At 37.6% G+C, this 16,587-nt stretch overlaps 1 protein-coding gene and 1 long non-coding RNA gene across 12 annotated transcripts in view; one reads left to right on the forward strand and one right to left on the reverse strand.

Annotated features, from left to right (window-relative positions):
- The window catches only part of nfixb (nuclear factor I/Xb), a 205,071-nt gene that overhangs the window by 4,087 nt on the left and 184,397 nt on the right, over nucleotides 1–16,587 (forward strand). The window contains exon 1 of one of the 11 annotated variants that reach the window (XM_067422416.1): nucleotides 10,219–11,036. The exons of the other annotated variants lie outside the window; for them this stretch is intronic. Within the exon in view, the coding sequence (XP_067278517.1) occupies nucleotides 11,034–11,036 (3 nt within the window). The 5' untranslated portion in view covers nucleotides 10,219–11,033. Of the gene's footprint in view, nucleotides 1–10,218; nucleotides 11,037–16,587 lie in introns of those variants that run through there. 11 annotated transcript variants of the gene reach the window in all.
- LOC137045687 (uncharacterized) lies at nucleotides 1,810–10,862 on the reverse strand. Its single transcript, XR_010898828.1, has 4 exons — nucleotides 10,727–10,862; nucleotides 7,008–7,114; nucleotides 2,333–2,414; nucleotides 1,810–2,222 (listed from the first exon to the last, which is right to left on the reverse strand). It is a non-coding gene; the product is annotated as an uncharacterized lncRNA (long non-coding RNA).

Genomic DNA, 16,587 nt, shown 5'->3' on the forward strand with positions numbered 1-16,587 from the left:
GATTTTAAGGAGATTAAACATGTTTTCAATGCATTTACGTTCTTTATATTGACAAATTGGTTTTTACCCACTGAAAACCAAACATTCCTTATAAGAGCTGACACAAATTTGATTGCTTTAAAGTTTTGGAGTTTACATGAGCGAAGAAAATGAACCGATGATCAGTTTAGATGTTCAGTGAGTCATTGGAGCCCATTCAGTTATTCTTTTGGAGCACGTTGGATATGTCTTTATGGTTCTATTTTAATGATGCATTTACTGGTTCTTCATATCGGCAAATAGTTTTTTTTATACCAACAGAACATAAAACCCTCTAATCAGATCTCAATTGATCTCAAAACTCCCCAAAAAATGTCTTATGCTTCTCCCAGTGATTTGAGTAGAATTGTCAGAAGATATCTCAATAATGTCTCAAACTATGATCAGATTTGCCTAGATTTTTTAACTTGAGCACTTTTCATCAAAGAGGATATGATCTTTCAAAGCTCTATACTCTTACTTTACGCTAATTATTAACTCATTTGGGTCTAGTTTGATGTCTCTTCAGCAGAGACATCAGCGACAAACTTGATACTTGTATGAAACATAACAGAGATCTCAAACAGCGTTCGCTTCTGAACTATGAAAGTGCAACCGGTGAGCAATCAAAGTGGGTTCTTTGAAGCATCAGTGAGTTTCACATTGTACATTTATAGAAAGTCAGTCTGTGTACCGACCAAACTAAAGTCTTGAAGGATGGAGACAGAAAGATTAAAAAGGCTGGAGCAGGTTTTAGCACAGAAGACCTAAGCCGGGGAGGGAAGACAGATGAGGATTGAGGAAGAATGGAGGGAAGGAGCAGAACGGTAGAGGTATATGGTGATAACAGATGAGAGAGGCTCGAGCTGGAGGAGGGGGTCAGTCTCTGGTGTGTGTGTCCTCTGCTCTCTTTCATGAAGAGCCAGGGAAGCAGATTATAGCAGGCCTCCTCTTTCAGTCTCTCCAGGGGAGGACAACCCCTCTCCCCAGCATCCACTGGCTTTAATGCTCTGCATCCCCCTGGACCAGCCTGGATCCAGACCAGATGCAGCTCTTCTCCACACACACACACGCACACACACACACACACACACGCACACGAGCTGGACATCCCAGCCAAGCCATCTGATGGATTTGATCTTGACTTTTTTGTGACCCTGCTGCACTAATACGCATATTCAGGCCAAAGCACTGCATTTCTTCTTGTTTCTGATTAGTTCTCATTATTTCTTTCTCTATAAGCACGCACGGGTCAGATATATGCAAATATGTTTATTCTTGTGAAGTTTTGCTAGGCTTTTTTAAACCCCTAACCCAAAGTATTAAACATTAGTCATAGCTTTATGCCTGGCAGATGATGAAGCGAGTGAGGGACCGGGAGCGTATCTCGAAAACAGATTATAGAGACATGAAGCGGGCTCCTCTGATTTGGCCAATGAGCAACCACCCGAAAAAGCACCTGCAACATGATGGTTTCATGTATCCTCTGAAAATGTATCATCTTAGTTTTTGTAGTTATTGTTTCATAGTTTATATACACAGCCCAATGAGTTTGCATCGGGTCTGTACATTTTGTAAAGTCTTACGCTTACCAAGGTTGTGTCAAAAATGCATGTGTGTATGTGAAATATGATTACAGTTTAAATCAACAGTTTTCTATTTTAGTATATTTTAAAATGTTTAATGGAAATCTGCTGAATAAAAGTATCAAGTTCTTTATAACAAATATTTACTGACCTCAAACTTTCAGACGGTTTCAGACTTTTTGTACATGCATAATTTCCTCCTAATCAAAACTGGGTTTTCATTGTGTAAAAACATACAATATTTTTAGACATATATTATTATGTCCTGTGTCCTGAAGGTACATGAGTTGGGCTCTCTTCACGGTCTCTCTCTCTTAATCAGAGGCATGAAGCCCTCTTGCTGGTGTAAGATAAGCGCAGCGCTCGCAGGCGTTTCCTCCTGAGACTCGCTCTCCTGAAGCAATGCTGTGCACCAACCTGATAAGGTGTGAGAGCTGCATTCTGCTCCAATCCCGATGGAGCCTCACCACAGATGACCAATCACTGTGCAGCTCTCTGGTGTTTATCTCATCGCTGAGCATTGTTGATCTCCCCGACTGGGTCAGGTCAGGCCGAGGGGCTTAAGTCTTTTTCACAGCATTGTGTTACCTCTCCTTTGATGCATTAGCCACACACGTGCTGATATATAGATTATGGCATTACAAACAAGCATTAGGTTACACGGCTCGCTTTAGACCATGATACATCTTTATCATTAAAGTAAAATCCAAAAAACTGTCAAGATTTACCTTCAGTGGTCAGATAGTTTGATTCCACTTTTCAAAACACTTTCAAAGTCTTCTCAAGCCTTTGCCAGATTAACCGTGTGGTCTTCAGGGGACAGAAACATACACCTTTAAGATGAAAGGCGCTTTGAACATTTAAATTAGGTACAGTTCCCAGGGAATTTTTTTCCGGAGCCCACAAAGGTTAGCACACTTTACTTTGAAGGTAAAACATTTCGGACATTTTCATTGGCACATTTGCTTTTCTGTCATATTTTATTTTATTATTTTCATTGTTTTTTGTGTGTGTGAAGTGTGTCAGTCTTTGGTTTTCTCTCTTACATTGTCATGTAAAATAGTTATTTTAATAGATTTCGAAAACTAAATTAACTATGGACCCTTTTCACACACACACACACACACACACACAAACATGTTGGTCTATGTGGTTTACTGGGACTCTCCATAGGCGTAATGGTTTTTATACTGTACAAACCGTATTTTCTATCCCCTTACACTGCCCCTACCCCTAAACCTACCCATCACAGGAAACATTCTGCATTTTTACTTTCTCAAAAAAACATCATTTAGTATGTTTTTAAGGCCATTTGAATTATGAGGACATTTGATATGTCCTCATAAACCACATTTATAGTGTAATACCAGTGTAATACCCATGTAGTTATACAAATTTGTGTCCTCATAAACCACATAAACAGGCTCACACACACACACACACACACACACACACACACACACACACACACACACACACACACACATGTTTGTTTTTGTGACATATGGGGACATTCCATAGGCGTAATGGTTTTTATACTGTACAAACCGTATTTTCTATCCCCTTACACTGCCCCTAAACCTACCCATCACAGGAAACATTCTGCATTTTTACTTTCTAAAAAAAACTCATCCTGTATGATTTATAAGCATTTTGAAAAGTGGACATGGCCAATGTCCTCATATTACACCCTCTCCTTGTAATACCTATGTCATACCCATGTCATTATACACATTTGTGTATAATGACGCCTTCCTGCCTGCACCCCCCCCCCCCCCACACACACACACACACACACTGAGATGACGCGTTTCCACCATTATTATTATACATTTATAACACTATTCTTGGTTATATTGCCTTGTCATTCAATTTTAGTAAACTAGACAATGCTGCATGAGATTTTATTAATACAATGGCTGGAGTGACTGACAATTCTAAAAATCTTTCTCTCAAAATTGTCTCTCACTATATTTTTTTCTCTTTTGGAAAGAAATGCTATTGTGTTTTTTTTATTTTGCTATATTGGAGTAAATGGAAATAAATTAATGCATAAATTATATTTGTTGTTGCAGTTTCCACGTAACACTTAAGAAGTTTATGAGGAAATATGAAAGAAAGGCTGCTCATTTAATTATTAAAGGAGCAAGAATGTTCGTAATCTTTTTTTTTTATCGTCAAAAGTGTGAATAGATTGTAACAAAACTTAAAAATGAGACTTTTCCCCTACTTAGGTTGTCTATGAAATCCTGTAGACTGATTTTTATGTGAAGGACTCGGGGCGTTTTTGTCGGGAAAATCAAAAGGATGTGACGTTTATGCACGCTTCCCAGAGCCTCTCTTCCGTTCTACAACTAATGAAATAAGATATTCTGTAGTGCGTTTCCCAGAAGCATCGCTAGCCAACTATGGTTGCAAGTTCCGTCGTTATCAACGAGTCAAGCGAGTTTCCCGAAACCATAGTTCCCAATGAACATTCGCCAACAGTATCACAAACTTGTGTGGTTGCAAACGACAGCTTTTGACGTGGTTCGTTTCTTGCTTGTATGACAGATGATAACTTGAGCAAAATAAGCAAGCTGACATTTAGTACAATCTATATATTTTATTTCGAACACATAGACCTACAAATGTCTTGTAGTTCGTCCAGAGATTTTTAAGCACTATGGCCCTGTCCCAAATGGCACCCTAAACCCTCAGGGCCTTCCTCAGAGTCCGCACTTTCACGATGTAATGGCGCTTTGACTGCCGGGTAGAAGTCCTCTGCATAGCTCGCAAACTTGCGGGCTCAGCTGAAGGGCGCATCGAGGGTGCTTAGCAGTCGCAAAGGGGACGCTCAAGAGCACCCTTCTTTAAGCTTAAATGACGAATGGGACACCCTATGGTCCTGTGGACGTGCACAGAATGGCCATTGTAAGTCCACAAGACCGAAAGTGCACATGAAGTGTGCCTAAGAGTGCACATGTGTGAATGTCCCCTAGTACCTACGTAAGAATGAGCCTATTTGACATGCAAAAATGAAGCTAAATAACTTAAAATAAATAAAAATAAGTCCTCAGGTGCCATGTCCATGATTTATAGCAAAAAATCTAGCATGAATTTGATCTCAAAATAATTAATTAAAAGCATTTATTACTCCACTACCTGCGTGACATCATTAACCAACGTGGTTGTACGACAGATTTGTAACAATACGGTTTCGGGAAACAGTCATGACTAAGCTAGCTAGTTGATTTCTTCAACATTGTTAAGCAGTACGGGAAATGCAAACATATCCACATTGCTATGATCAGATGCTTGTTTAACTGCTGGTCACTGTGGTTTTTGTTGTACTTTTTAAAAAATTTAGTTATTGAGATCAATGAGAGTGTAGCCTATTTACATAGGCCTATTCATCAGGTCCCAGCACCATGAACAACACGTTTTTTGTGTATTGCTGCAGGGCAAAGGTAATTTTTACTTTTATGTTTTATTTTTAACTTAATTTTACTAACTTAACTTATTATTTTCAACTTTGTTTAACTTTTAAGTAAAGAATGAAAAATAACTTGGGCCTTGAATCACTTTGAGTCTTGAAGGCTACTTTAAAGGGACACTCCACCACTTTTTCAAATTAAACTATGTTATTCTATTAACTAAGACGAGTTGATACATCCCTCTCTCGTCTCAGTGCGTGCACTTAAAGGTGTACTTCAGCGCTGGGAAGATGAATCTGTATTTAAACTGGGTCATTAATGTAGTAGAAATGTGAAATTATTTTTGAATTTGGTACCTTCTAGACTGAGAAAAGACAGAAAATGTATTTTTGTCCCATGGGGATGAAAGACTACAATTCCCAGAATGCTTCGCTGCCCTGTGAGGCCATTCCCAAAGCCACCAACTTGATTACTGTGACGGAGTTAGAAAAGACACTACAATTAAAAACTGAACGTGTCTGTTCAATATAAGGAGTGAGTCACCGCACAAGTATCACAGCACTGAGCACTAACTGCAGGAGTGAGATAAATAAGCTGATGAGCTCTCGGGATGAAACCTGAGGTAATCGCGACTACACTCGCGGCATACATTCAAAACGCGAGTTCAGACTGGCGCGTTTCAGTTTATGCCTTTGCAAGCTTAACTTTCATAGAAATTAATTTGAGAAGTTAAAAGACTTACATTGCTCACCATATCTCCGTTTAGATAAATGAGTGCCTGTAGCTGCCAGCTGAGCTGTGAGTGTGATCTCCATCCCCCATACGCGGGTTCAAAACATGTGGAAATGGCTCCCTCTGCTGGCTGTAGTCTTTAGCCTTTGGGCAAACATTCCTCCTATGATGCAAATATCCTCAATTTGCATCATAGGAGGAATTTTTCCAGAAATAAAATGCATAAATCTCTTGTCTCAGGGGGATATGAGGGGGGAAAGCACAATCATTTGAATATACTCCATGGTTTCTACTGATATAAAGCCATATGCTAATCGCTGAAGTAACCATTTAAACTCTCTGACGCGTGGTGACGATCTGATAGTATTTAGCTTAGCCCAGTTCATTCACTATGGTACCAAACAGAGAACAAGTTAGAAGCGACCAAACACCTCCACGTGTTCCCTATTTTAAATACAGTTACACGAATAGTTGAACGACCAAGTATGGTGACATAAAATAAAACGTGGCACTTTTCTAAGTGGGTTCAAAAGGATAACTATAATGTATGGCGGAATAGCACTTGTGAGAGTACTTTGACTCTGCGCAGTAAAAAGTCACACCTGAAAAATCTAACTTGATTGTTTGGTACCATAGTGAATGAACTGGGGCTTAGTGGGCTAAGCTAAATGCTATCAGATCATCACCGTGCGTCAGAGAGATTAAGAGCACGCACTGAGACGAGAGAGGTATGTATCAACTCATCTTAGCTAAGGGAATAACATAGTTTAATATGAAAAAGCGGTAGAGTATCCCTTTAAGCATGCGCGAGTGCGAGGCTGCAATTCACTTAACGGCCACGGGTGTCGCTAATAACAAGGGTTTCTGAATTCTACATAAAACCCTTTTAAAATACATAAAATACAACTTTTTAATAGTGAGAATTTACCCTGGTTGTGATAAAGTTGTGTGAGCTGTATTATGTAGTATACTGGATATAGGTTATAGAACTTTAATGGAAGTACGGATCTCCCCCTCCACACAACTATTGTCTACTAAATGAAAATAATAGTAATAGTGATGCTTGCCATATTAAAGTACACAGTATTCCTTATGCACTGTAACATGGTCAGTGTAATGCAAGTAATGTACATTGGACATGCACATCAACAAGAGGGGGTGTAACGGTTATTCCAGACCTATTCATGACTCAAATGCTTCTTTTGCTTTAGGTTCAGGGAAGTTTGGCTGATGTGTGATTATAGCTGTGCACTACCTCAGTCTTTGGCCTGGTTCACTCGCCAAGGTCAGCATTCCTGGCCCCGGCCGTTGCTTAGCTGAATCTGAGCTTCATGGCTGTCTTTTCAGCTCTCAGTAGCCCTGCTAAATTAAAGACAGGCAGTCAGAAATTAAAGCCAAGCCGAGGAACCGGCAGTAGCACCTAAATTCAATCTGGACTGCGCAAAATAAATGACCCTCCTGTTTGAGGTGCAAGGAAAAATGAAGCAGCATTATACTTAAAAAGGTTTGAGAGTATGAAAAACTCTTTGGGTAATCCTACATGAGCACACCTTGATCTTAAAATAGGCCCGTTTGAAATAACTTTTTCTTCTGAAATGTGCATGTACTTGTCTTAGTTTTAGTAAAGATTATACATTTGATATGCATTCTTTTTTTTTCTAAATTTCTGTTTGGTTTTGTTAAATGGGCTTCTCCTTTATTACAGTAAAATGTGTTAATGTTGGCCTGATTTGGTGAAGTTTACATTACCCTGTGGCTGTTTTTATTCTTAAATTGCCCTTTAGATAATTATATATATATTCAACTCTCAGACCTCCTAAATTAACTAATAAATCATGCCTTCGTTTCAATAACATTTTACATTTGAATGTAAATGTTTGTGTACTTTATATTATTTTTGTATTTTATATTATATTATTATATATATAATGTATTTTTGATGTAGTGATCCGTTGGCTTTTGTAACTCTGGTAAATGGCAACGAAACGCCTTTTCTTTTCTTTTTTTCCCTCTTTCCTCTTTTTCTTTGATTGAACATTTGCAGTGGATTTGATGTTTAAGATATGAATATATACAAGTGTCATTTAAAATACCATTTGATATTCGTAATTATTGTTTATAGAGGATTTTTTAAGTGAGTATGAAACGCACCTGCACAAACGTGCTCTTCCTTCCGCACAGCATTGCATTTAGTTGTGATACTATCGTCCAATAATAATAACAGTGAAAATAATAATTAGCCTATTTGTAATCACGTGTATTATGGTTCAGATTTATTTTAAGAGAGAAATCCTACATTTTATTTTCCATTCTCTATTCTGATGCGAATCATTTCAGTTGCGGTCTGTCTGAAATTGTAGGTTTTTTAAATAATGTTCGTTATAATAATGTTCGTGATAATGAAGCAATATAATAGCAAATTGTACGATGTCCTCTGTTTAAATATAATATTTCAATTCTACAAAATCCAGTACTTATACATTTTTTTCTCCAGTAAATGATGTCACGCAAATGCTCTTCGTTAATGAATGGAAACTTGAGCATATAATAAAAAACACACATAGCCTATATTTACATTATGTGGTTTTATTTCGTTTACATTGAATTAGTACACACTTGTTGTTTTGTTTTTGCTGTTTGTCTGGACTCGGACGATAAAATATCGAGCTGATATTTGTACTTACACAACCTTTTATCATCGTTATGCCATAGGCTATATTTAATAAATGAAGAATTGATTAATACAATAAATTAAGCGCAATAATTGCACAGTATACACCGAGTGATGCCATTTGATATACGGTTTAATGTTGATTTAAACGCATTAATGCAGTATTTGCACTTAGCAAACACTATTATTAAGGCTAAATATTTTTATAAATTGATATTTATATTATTGTATCATTTCTGTTTTGTTGTGTACTTATATTTAAGAATGCTATGAACTGTAAATAGTGATAATTTCATAAAAAATATGTTTCAAGTTCAGACAACTCTGACGCTCATTTATGTTTTTGACGGTTTAATTTCCAATGCCCCCAACGAATACTAATAATTATTTAAGTATTAATTCATTTTCTATTGGCTTAATGAAAAATATGCTATAGCCTGTTTTTATAAATGTTTAAAACCCGGTGAGAGCTTTTAGAAGAAAAAAAAGAAACACTTTCAATTACGAAAATCTGTAAAAATCGAAAATTATTCAATCAAATAAATGGACTGCATTTATATAGTCAAATATGCAGAATAATGTGGTTTGTTGTTTGTAAGATAAATATCTACATTTATACTGAAATCTAAATGTAGATATCGTTTTGTTCTAATGATTAACAAAGAACTAGAACCCTTTTCTCCCCCTTTTCCTCTGATTTACCTTCTCAAGGTGAATTATTAAGGACGATTTCGGTTTATTAATTTCGTTTGATATTTTATCAGATTCGTTTCATTGTATTCTAGGCCTTAATAACCTAGTAAATCACTAAATTAATAACGTTACAAATGCCTACATTTGTTTCAGTATATGAAAATTACAATATTACAAAAAAATAAATAATCTCTGTTTATAAAAGTAAAATGATGAATGCTAAATACATATTTTATACATAAAACGAATATGTCATCCTCTTTATGGGCCTATTTATAATTCAGTTGTATTTGTATTTTATTCTTTTATTTATCATGTATTATTTTGACAAAATAAATTAAAAAAGAAAAGTAATTTGCTTGATAATGTAGTTGGCAGGTGCACCATCAGAGCGCGCTTCACTGAAGGTCAACGCGTGTCTCCTTCAGGTCGTTTGGAGGTCTTTCTTCTGTTTTAGCCCAGGTATGTTGAATTCATTAAATCAACCGTAATTAACCCTCTAATAAGATGACCTTTATGAGCTTTCCTTCATCTGACATCTGGCATACATGTTGAATTAATTAAAAGCGAGAAAAGTAAAAGGGCCTGATATGAATACCGTTGAACAATATCTTCCTTTTCTCTCGTTATTTGAAGTCGGAATTCGACTTGGATTTTACATTTAATTTAGCCTACCTCATAATAACAGAATACATTTGTCTTGCTCTTAAACTAAAACCATCCCTTGAGATGGCACACCCATTTAATATGTTTTAAATCATGTGAGGTCGACAGACAATCATGAAGATTTGCCGACACACAATTTGAAATAGTCACAACTGCACACCTGTTCCCCTCTGCTAAACACGGTCATCAGTGCTGAATTAGGGTTTAATTTTGACTTGTGCACCACTAGACATGATAACATAAAAATAACCAAAGAGAAACATCGCAAATTCATGCATTGCTCGAGACATCGTTGTTTAACGTTGTGATTGCAAACAAACTCTGCACACTTTATACACATCTCTCTCTCCCTCTCTCCCTTTCTCTCTCTCTTTCTCTCTCCGGTGAACGGTATAATCCCCTGCCGTTCCTGCTTCTCTCCAAGCCCGTATTTAATTCCCTTAAACCCCCAGCTGCCGTTCTGGTTCCTCTGTGAACACGACAGACTGTGAAGCGCTCCCGGTTATTAATAATTCACCAGCCACTGCACGAATCCATCCACAGATCAACCCGACCGTTCTGCACGGGCCATGCACGCAGGGGTAGCACGTTTATTTTGGCAACTACTCCTACAACGGGCTACTTAACATACATTAGTTATTCGAAACGTTTGCGCGTTATTCGTTTCGGCGACATAAATAGTCCATATTCCTCTCACGCGTCGCATATGATTCCGCAATATTGACCGAAATGACGTCTTCTCCATAATAATTGATCGTGTAATCCATGCAGTGAGGAGGAGGAGGAGGAGGTCATGGAGATCAGGTCTCCTGTGAGATTGATGGAGACTGAGCACCAATTCACCCAGAGTCCGTGAGCTGAAACTGCGCAGGCAGAAAGTTGTGGCGCACGGCGCGATCTCGACCGAAGCCGCCGGAGAGACGCACAAGCCGGGGGATTCGTACCAGAGAGAGGTTCGGTGAACGGAGGAGCGCTCGTGTTGATACCCGAAGCTTTCACTTTTTGCATCTGCTGAAAGACAGAAGCGCACCGGCTGACTACCGCGAAAGTTTCCGTGCGTAAAAGTTGGCCGTTTTCCGCGATCCACGGGCCCGTCCCGCAATCCGGTTCTTCTGCTTCCGGTATCAACGGAGAAAGCCGACTCACTTGCATTTCTTCTTCTACCACGCTCCTTTTTTCGGGGCAAAGTTTTCCCCCACTAAAGGACTAAAATGGGTCTTTGAGAGTGTTGGCAATATTCCCCGCTCCACAATGGTACGTGCTGTGTAAATCAACTTTGCACTTTTTATTTCTGCTTTAAAATGCTGGTAAACATGGAGAGAATGACTTATATTGATATTATGCCAAGCAGCAACTGTTCCAGATTCATTTTGGGCGGATGTAGTTTTGCGTAAAAACTCTGGATGTAGCTACAACATGTGCTCTAGTTCTCATTCGGCTCGATGCACATAATGCTCTGTGTGTGTGTGTGCGTGTGCGTACTGTACTATATGACAACACTCTGTTAGAAGAAAATAATGCTTGAAGTTGTTCATCTGGATTGGGAAGTAAGTTTGAAACTGCAGAATGTTTCCCTGTAATTTATCGCACGACTTATGATGCTAGTCATAACGCATTATCATAACGCAATATCATCGTTTAACTTTGACCCTGTGGCACTCCAACTTTCATCACCGGTGTTCTGGATTCATCTGTTTGTGGATAATGAAGTGTTGCGTAGGATAATAAGCCTTCAGTTTACACGCTTTTCATTGTTATTGGGATTACAGGCGACACATGCACATGTAACATGCCATTACTGAAATTGTTCCACTGCGCAAGCTTGTCACGGGACGACAGTCGCCGCCCACATGTCGTCTGTCAAAGAGAACAAAAGCCTTGAGGGGGTTATATATAGAACAATAGTACTGGATGAAACTTATTTTGTGTCTGTACTAACTTGTTTGGACTGCAGAGTGTTATATGTGAAGTCATCGCATTTTTATTATGGCACTGGTTTGTTCGTTTTTTTTTCTCTCTCGCATTTAATTGATTTTGCTTGCACACAGTTGTCGTTTTATGTGAACACTAACTTTTAAATAAGAGTAATTGTAACAATGATAATTCGCAAAAGATTTATATATCGACTATGATAAATCCACCGATATTTGTCCAAAAACTGCAGTCTTAGAAGAAAAAAAATCCTAGGGTTTCAAAATGGTTATATGCAAATAGACGTTTAAATATTTGCATACTTTCATGTTCAACTGGTTATTTAAACTGGTGATAAATTATGGTTACAAGCTTTGTGTTTAAAAAAAGAATTAATCAAAACTAAACCCACAGAAATTATCCCATGACGGGAAAGTTTCTCTAGGCCATATAGGATTGTTATAGTGCCTTCTCTTTTGTGTCCACTTGGCCGGTTAGCAGACGTCAGTTCCAAAATCTTTTTTTCTTCTTTTTTTTTCTTCAGAAAAACAAACTGCAGCTATAATTAAACGTTTGTATATGCATAGTGTTGTCACCATACTTGAATTTCTAACTTTGATACAATACCTTGAAAAAACTCTATTTGATACCACAGGAAAACAACCATACAGACATTAAGATAATTTAAATGTAACATAAAATAACACTGGATAGTTTTCATTGTAAAAATTAAATACAGATTAACGCTTACAATCAAAGCTCTAAAAGTTATTCAGTCACTCTTTGTCTTTTGTTCTTTAATTAACATGACAGACAGAAGCAGGTTTATTAGGCTGCTGTCACTTTAAGAGCTGATGCGCGGATCCCATGCGTGTTACACAGCGTGTTTTCTCAACCATTTACATTCTAAAACTGACTGTATTTACCCGAATACTCAGAAAGACGGGTATTTAGACATCATTTTGTATATATTTGACCATTTAAAAGCAATAAGCCACGAAAAAGAAGTCAATTTGGCTTTTTGATGTGCACACTACTTATATCGATGCAGTGTGAAACCTGTAAGAATGACTAAAATGATGTGCAATACAAGCACATTTTAACTGGAGCGAATGAGACGAGTGAGTGAGAGGAGGCGGGTGTGTGTCAATTCGCTGTCGGAGAGAAGAGAGAGAGAGAGAACTCACAGCTGGTATCAGCGTTTTTATACCGACACTTATCGAAATATCAATATTTTTTACACTAAGGCCGTGTGTCCACCAAAGCTTTTTCAGCTGGCTAAATACTTTTTGGTGGACACACGGCCTAATATGCACCGTATTTGTGTGTGTACTGGCCATCCCATTCTCTAGTATCAGCATACGGAATATAGTGATGCAAAGATTACTGAATTAAAATATAATATAACATCCGAAAGCCATAATGCACTGTAAAAAATATATTAAAAATAAGTTACCTGCGGTTGCCTTAATTTTGAGTTCATTGAAATTAAAAATTTGAGTTAATACCATGAACATTTTTGAGAATTGACAACCTTTATTCAAATATTATTTAAAAAAAATTGTAAGCATATTGGGTAATTGTGTCTTTTATTTGTGATGATGCAGTGAAACATGCCAAATTGTGCTCATTTTTATGATTTATCACATTTTTATGTGGTTCAGATACAATAATATTTTTGAGTTTCTATTTGTTAAACCAATTTCCTTCATTGTACCAACTTAAATTTTTCATTTCAATAAACTCAAAATGTTAAGGCAACCAGGTTACTTACTTTTTTAAGCTAAACCAACAATATTTTTTTACAGTGTGTAAATACAATCTTAAAAGGATCTATTAAACAATTCTGTTGTTCTGCTGCATGTATTATATAGTTTTTAGCATTTTAGGATACTGGAGATGACATATTCAACAGCTCCGACACGCGCAGCTCTTTCAAAACTAAAAGCACAAGGAACTTGTATTTAAACATCATATCGGCTGAATTTTCAGATCCTCAAGAAAGAACATCTGTTCGGTGTTAGCTCGGCTCTAACCTCAGATAGCTTGATTTTTACTTCTCACTAGACAGACCACAATAAGCCGATCTGAGGAGACATCAAGCTATTGGCAATCAACTAAAGCACATTACCCAGGTGTCCTCATTTCAGAGTCTAAACGTTCAGCTATTTATGCATCGTCCTTCTTTATTTTCAAATCGCTGCACACGTAGTTTTTCAGTTCTCCTCCACTTTGACTGTCTTTAGAATCCAGATTATATTTGATTGCACGACTGATGCAATAGGCTTGTACTTGTTGATGGTTTCCAGATGGGCCTGAATATCAGCACATTAATGTGGATAATTATTTGTTTACCCGCTCTCTTAAATGGCACCGACCCAAATAGGCCACTGCAGAAAGAAACGAGGGAATCTATTCAAAGCGGACTCCACATGGGATTAACGTCTTCTCTTAAAAAACCCAATTTAATTTAGATTCCAAACAACAATCAAAGATATGAAGAGTTGACGGCTAGTTGCATTGCAGCTAGCAGGCCTCCGTCAAACGATGACAGAAATGCATCTGGGTTATACTTTGATGACAGTTGAAATAGAGAAAAGTTCTACAATAACAAACAATGCATCCTATAGTTTGTTAAACATGAAGGGTTTTATGTTGACTGCAAACTTGGACGTGGAACAGAATACTGTGCGTCTTTGAGATCAGAATCCTTTATTTAGCCGTCAGTGTTTGATTTGTTTATTGAGAGAGTGGATGTTATTGATGTTAGTATAGCAATTATTATACAATCAGTTGAAATTTCAGATGTTTTGGAAATGAATTATCGTAAACACAGACATTTGTCTCTGCTTGGGATTTATTGAAAAGCATGTGTGTCATGTGTTAGTGCCCCCTCTGGTGGAGGACTGTTAGTTCACCTGTCAACTGGACTTGATCTTATGACCAATCAACATTATGACCAAGCCATTTGACACAGATGTCTCTGATAAATTGGCTGTCGGTTTGAGCTCTTCTATGGCAAGCTAATGATGTGATGTTAATGAAACGCTGGTTATCTGCATGTTGTCCTGTCCATTAGTTTCATTGTCATAACTGCATGTCTAATCATAATTAGTACATTAGTCTCACACCTAAATAGCATTTTAAGAACTAAAGTCTGTACCTGTACAAAGATAACTGTTAGAGTACCAAATGATCTCAATGGCAGTTGCTTAAGTACAGCAGGACCATGTATAAAAAAAAAAAGAGTCAAATTTAGTAACCGGTCTGAGATGGTTCAATGAATTACCCATCAGACTTAATCAAATGTGTAACTCATTAAAAGAATAGACTTTTAAGAGGCATTTGTTGAAGAATCAAACTACACTGTCCCAGTGGCCCACATTGTATGTGTTTGGTGTAGGCTACTGAAAAAGAGCTAGCTCATAAGAGTCATTTCTTTGGCAATCAAAATAACCTACAATTAAAATTCAAGCACCGATAATGAAATTTAACATGATTTTTTTGTTTCAAAGACATGTCATTATTTTACTTCCATAGGACTACATTGGTCACACTTATGTTTTTTCATTTACTAAGAAAAAACCCAGCACAAAAGAGTCATTTGCTCGGGGATCGGACTACACTGGTTGCGCTTTACGTTTTTGAATCGCTAAAAAGAACCGGCTCATATGAGTCATGTGTTCAGGAATCGGACTACACTGGTCGCGCTTTACGTTTTTCAATCGCTAAAAAGAACCGTCTCATATGAGTCATTTGCTTTGGGAATCAGGCTAAACAAAACAAAACAAAGCTAAACAAAATCTTTTTTTTTATGGAAACGGTGCATTGAACTCCTGAGTTGCAACTATGGCAGCTGAGAAGGCCATTCTTTGTGTTCTTTTTGAACAATTATCGGAGAGCCTGATGAAATCGGTATAAATACGTGTTTAATAAGCTGTCCAGAATAAAAGAGGACAATCGAGTGTACAGGGATTTGTCATGTATTATTATTGTGATCCAACATTTGCCTCACATTTCAACCCCCTTGTATTTTCTTTATCATTTTTATGTAAAGCACCTAATCCTACATTGTGTGTGAAATTTGGTATAAAAATAAACTTGCCTTGCAACGAAGTTAAAAAGATAAATGACTACATCATCGTGTTATGCAATATTTTTACTATAAAACTCTTATGGCAAGCATGTCTTCTAATATCTCAAATTGTTACGTATACCGAGCTGCAGGCGACACATTTGTAAATGACCCATTGTGCGAGCTGTCTCTTTAAAACCGCACGGTTTATATACATGTTGCTGCTGATTGGGTTGACATTTTCGACACATCCACCAAGCAAGAGAAAACGGGCAGAACGTTTTCAGGAAACACATCGTTCAAACCCGAAAAAAGTGACAGTCTCATTTGTTCGGTAAATCGGACTACACTCTTAAAAGTGTATGTAGAGCCTTTCAATGAAAAGCCTTTAATATCCAAAGAAACTTTCCACTGCACAAAAGGTTCTTTGTAGTGCAAAAAGGTTAAAAGAACCTTTCACAAAATGGCTCTTTGGGGAACCAAAAATGTTTCTCCTATGGCATCACTGTGAAATCACATTTTTGGTTCTTCTCGGCACCTTTATTTTTAAGGGTGTAGTGTTACGGTTTTACGACCCGTTCCACGCGAGATTAGAACTGCTGTCTCCTGCATGAGAGGCTGGTGCACTAACAAGGATGCTAAAGTCCGCAGTCTCTAACGTCTCCATGGTGCCTCTTGAGGCCAGGGGAGTGAGGTTTAGGGTATTCTCACTTGGCATGTTCGCATTTAGCTCAGCACACACCATTGGTTTGGAAGTTCGGCAAGTTCGGCAAGCATAAAATGTCATAAAAGCAAACCATTCGGGTTGTGAACATATCC

The sequence above is a fragment of the Pseudorasbora parva genome, chromosome 2 (genome assembly GCF_024679245.1).
Source record: "Pseudorasbora parva isolate DD20220531a chromosome 2, ASM2467924v1, whole genome shotgun sequence".
Taxonomy (NCBI): domain Eukaryota; kingdom Metazoa; phylum Chordata; class Actinopteri; order Cypriniformes; family Gobionidae; genus Pseudorasbora; species Pseudorasbora parva.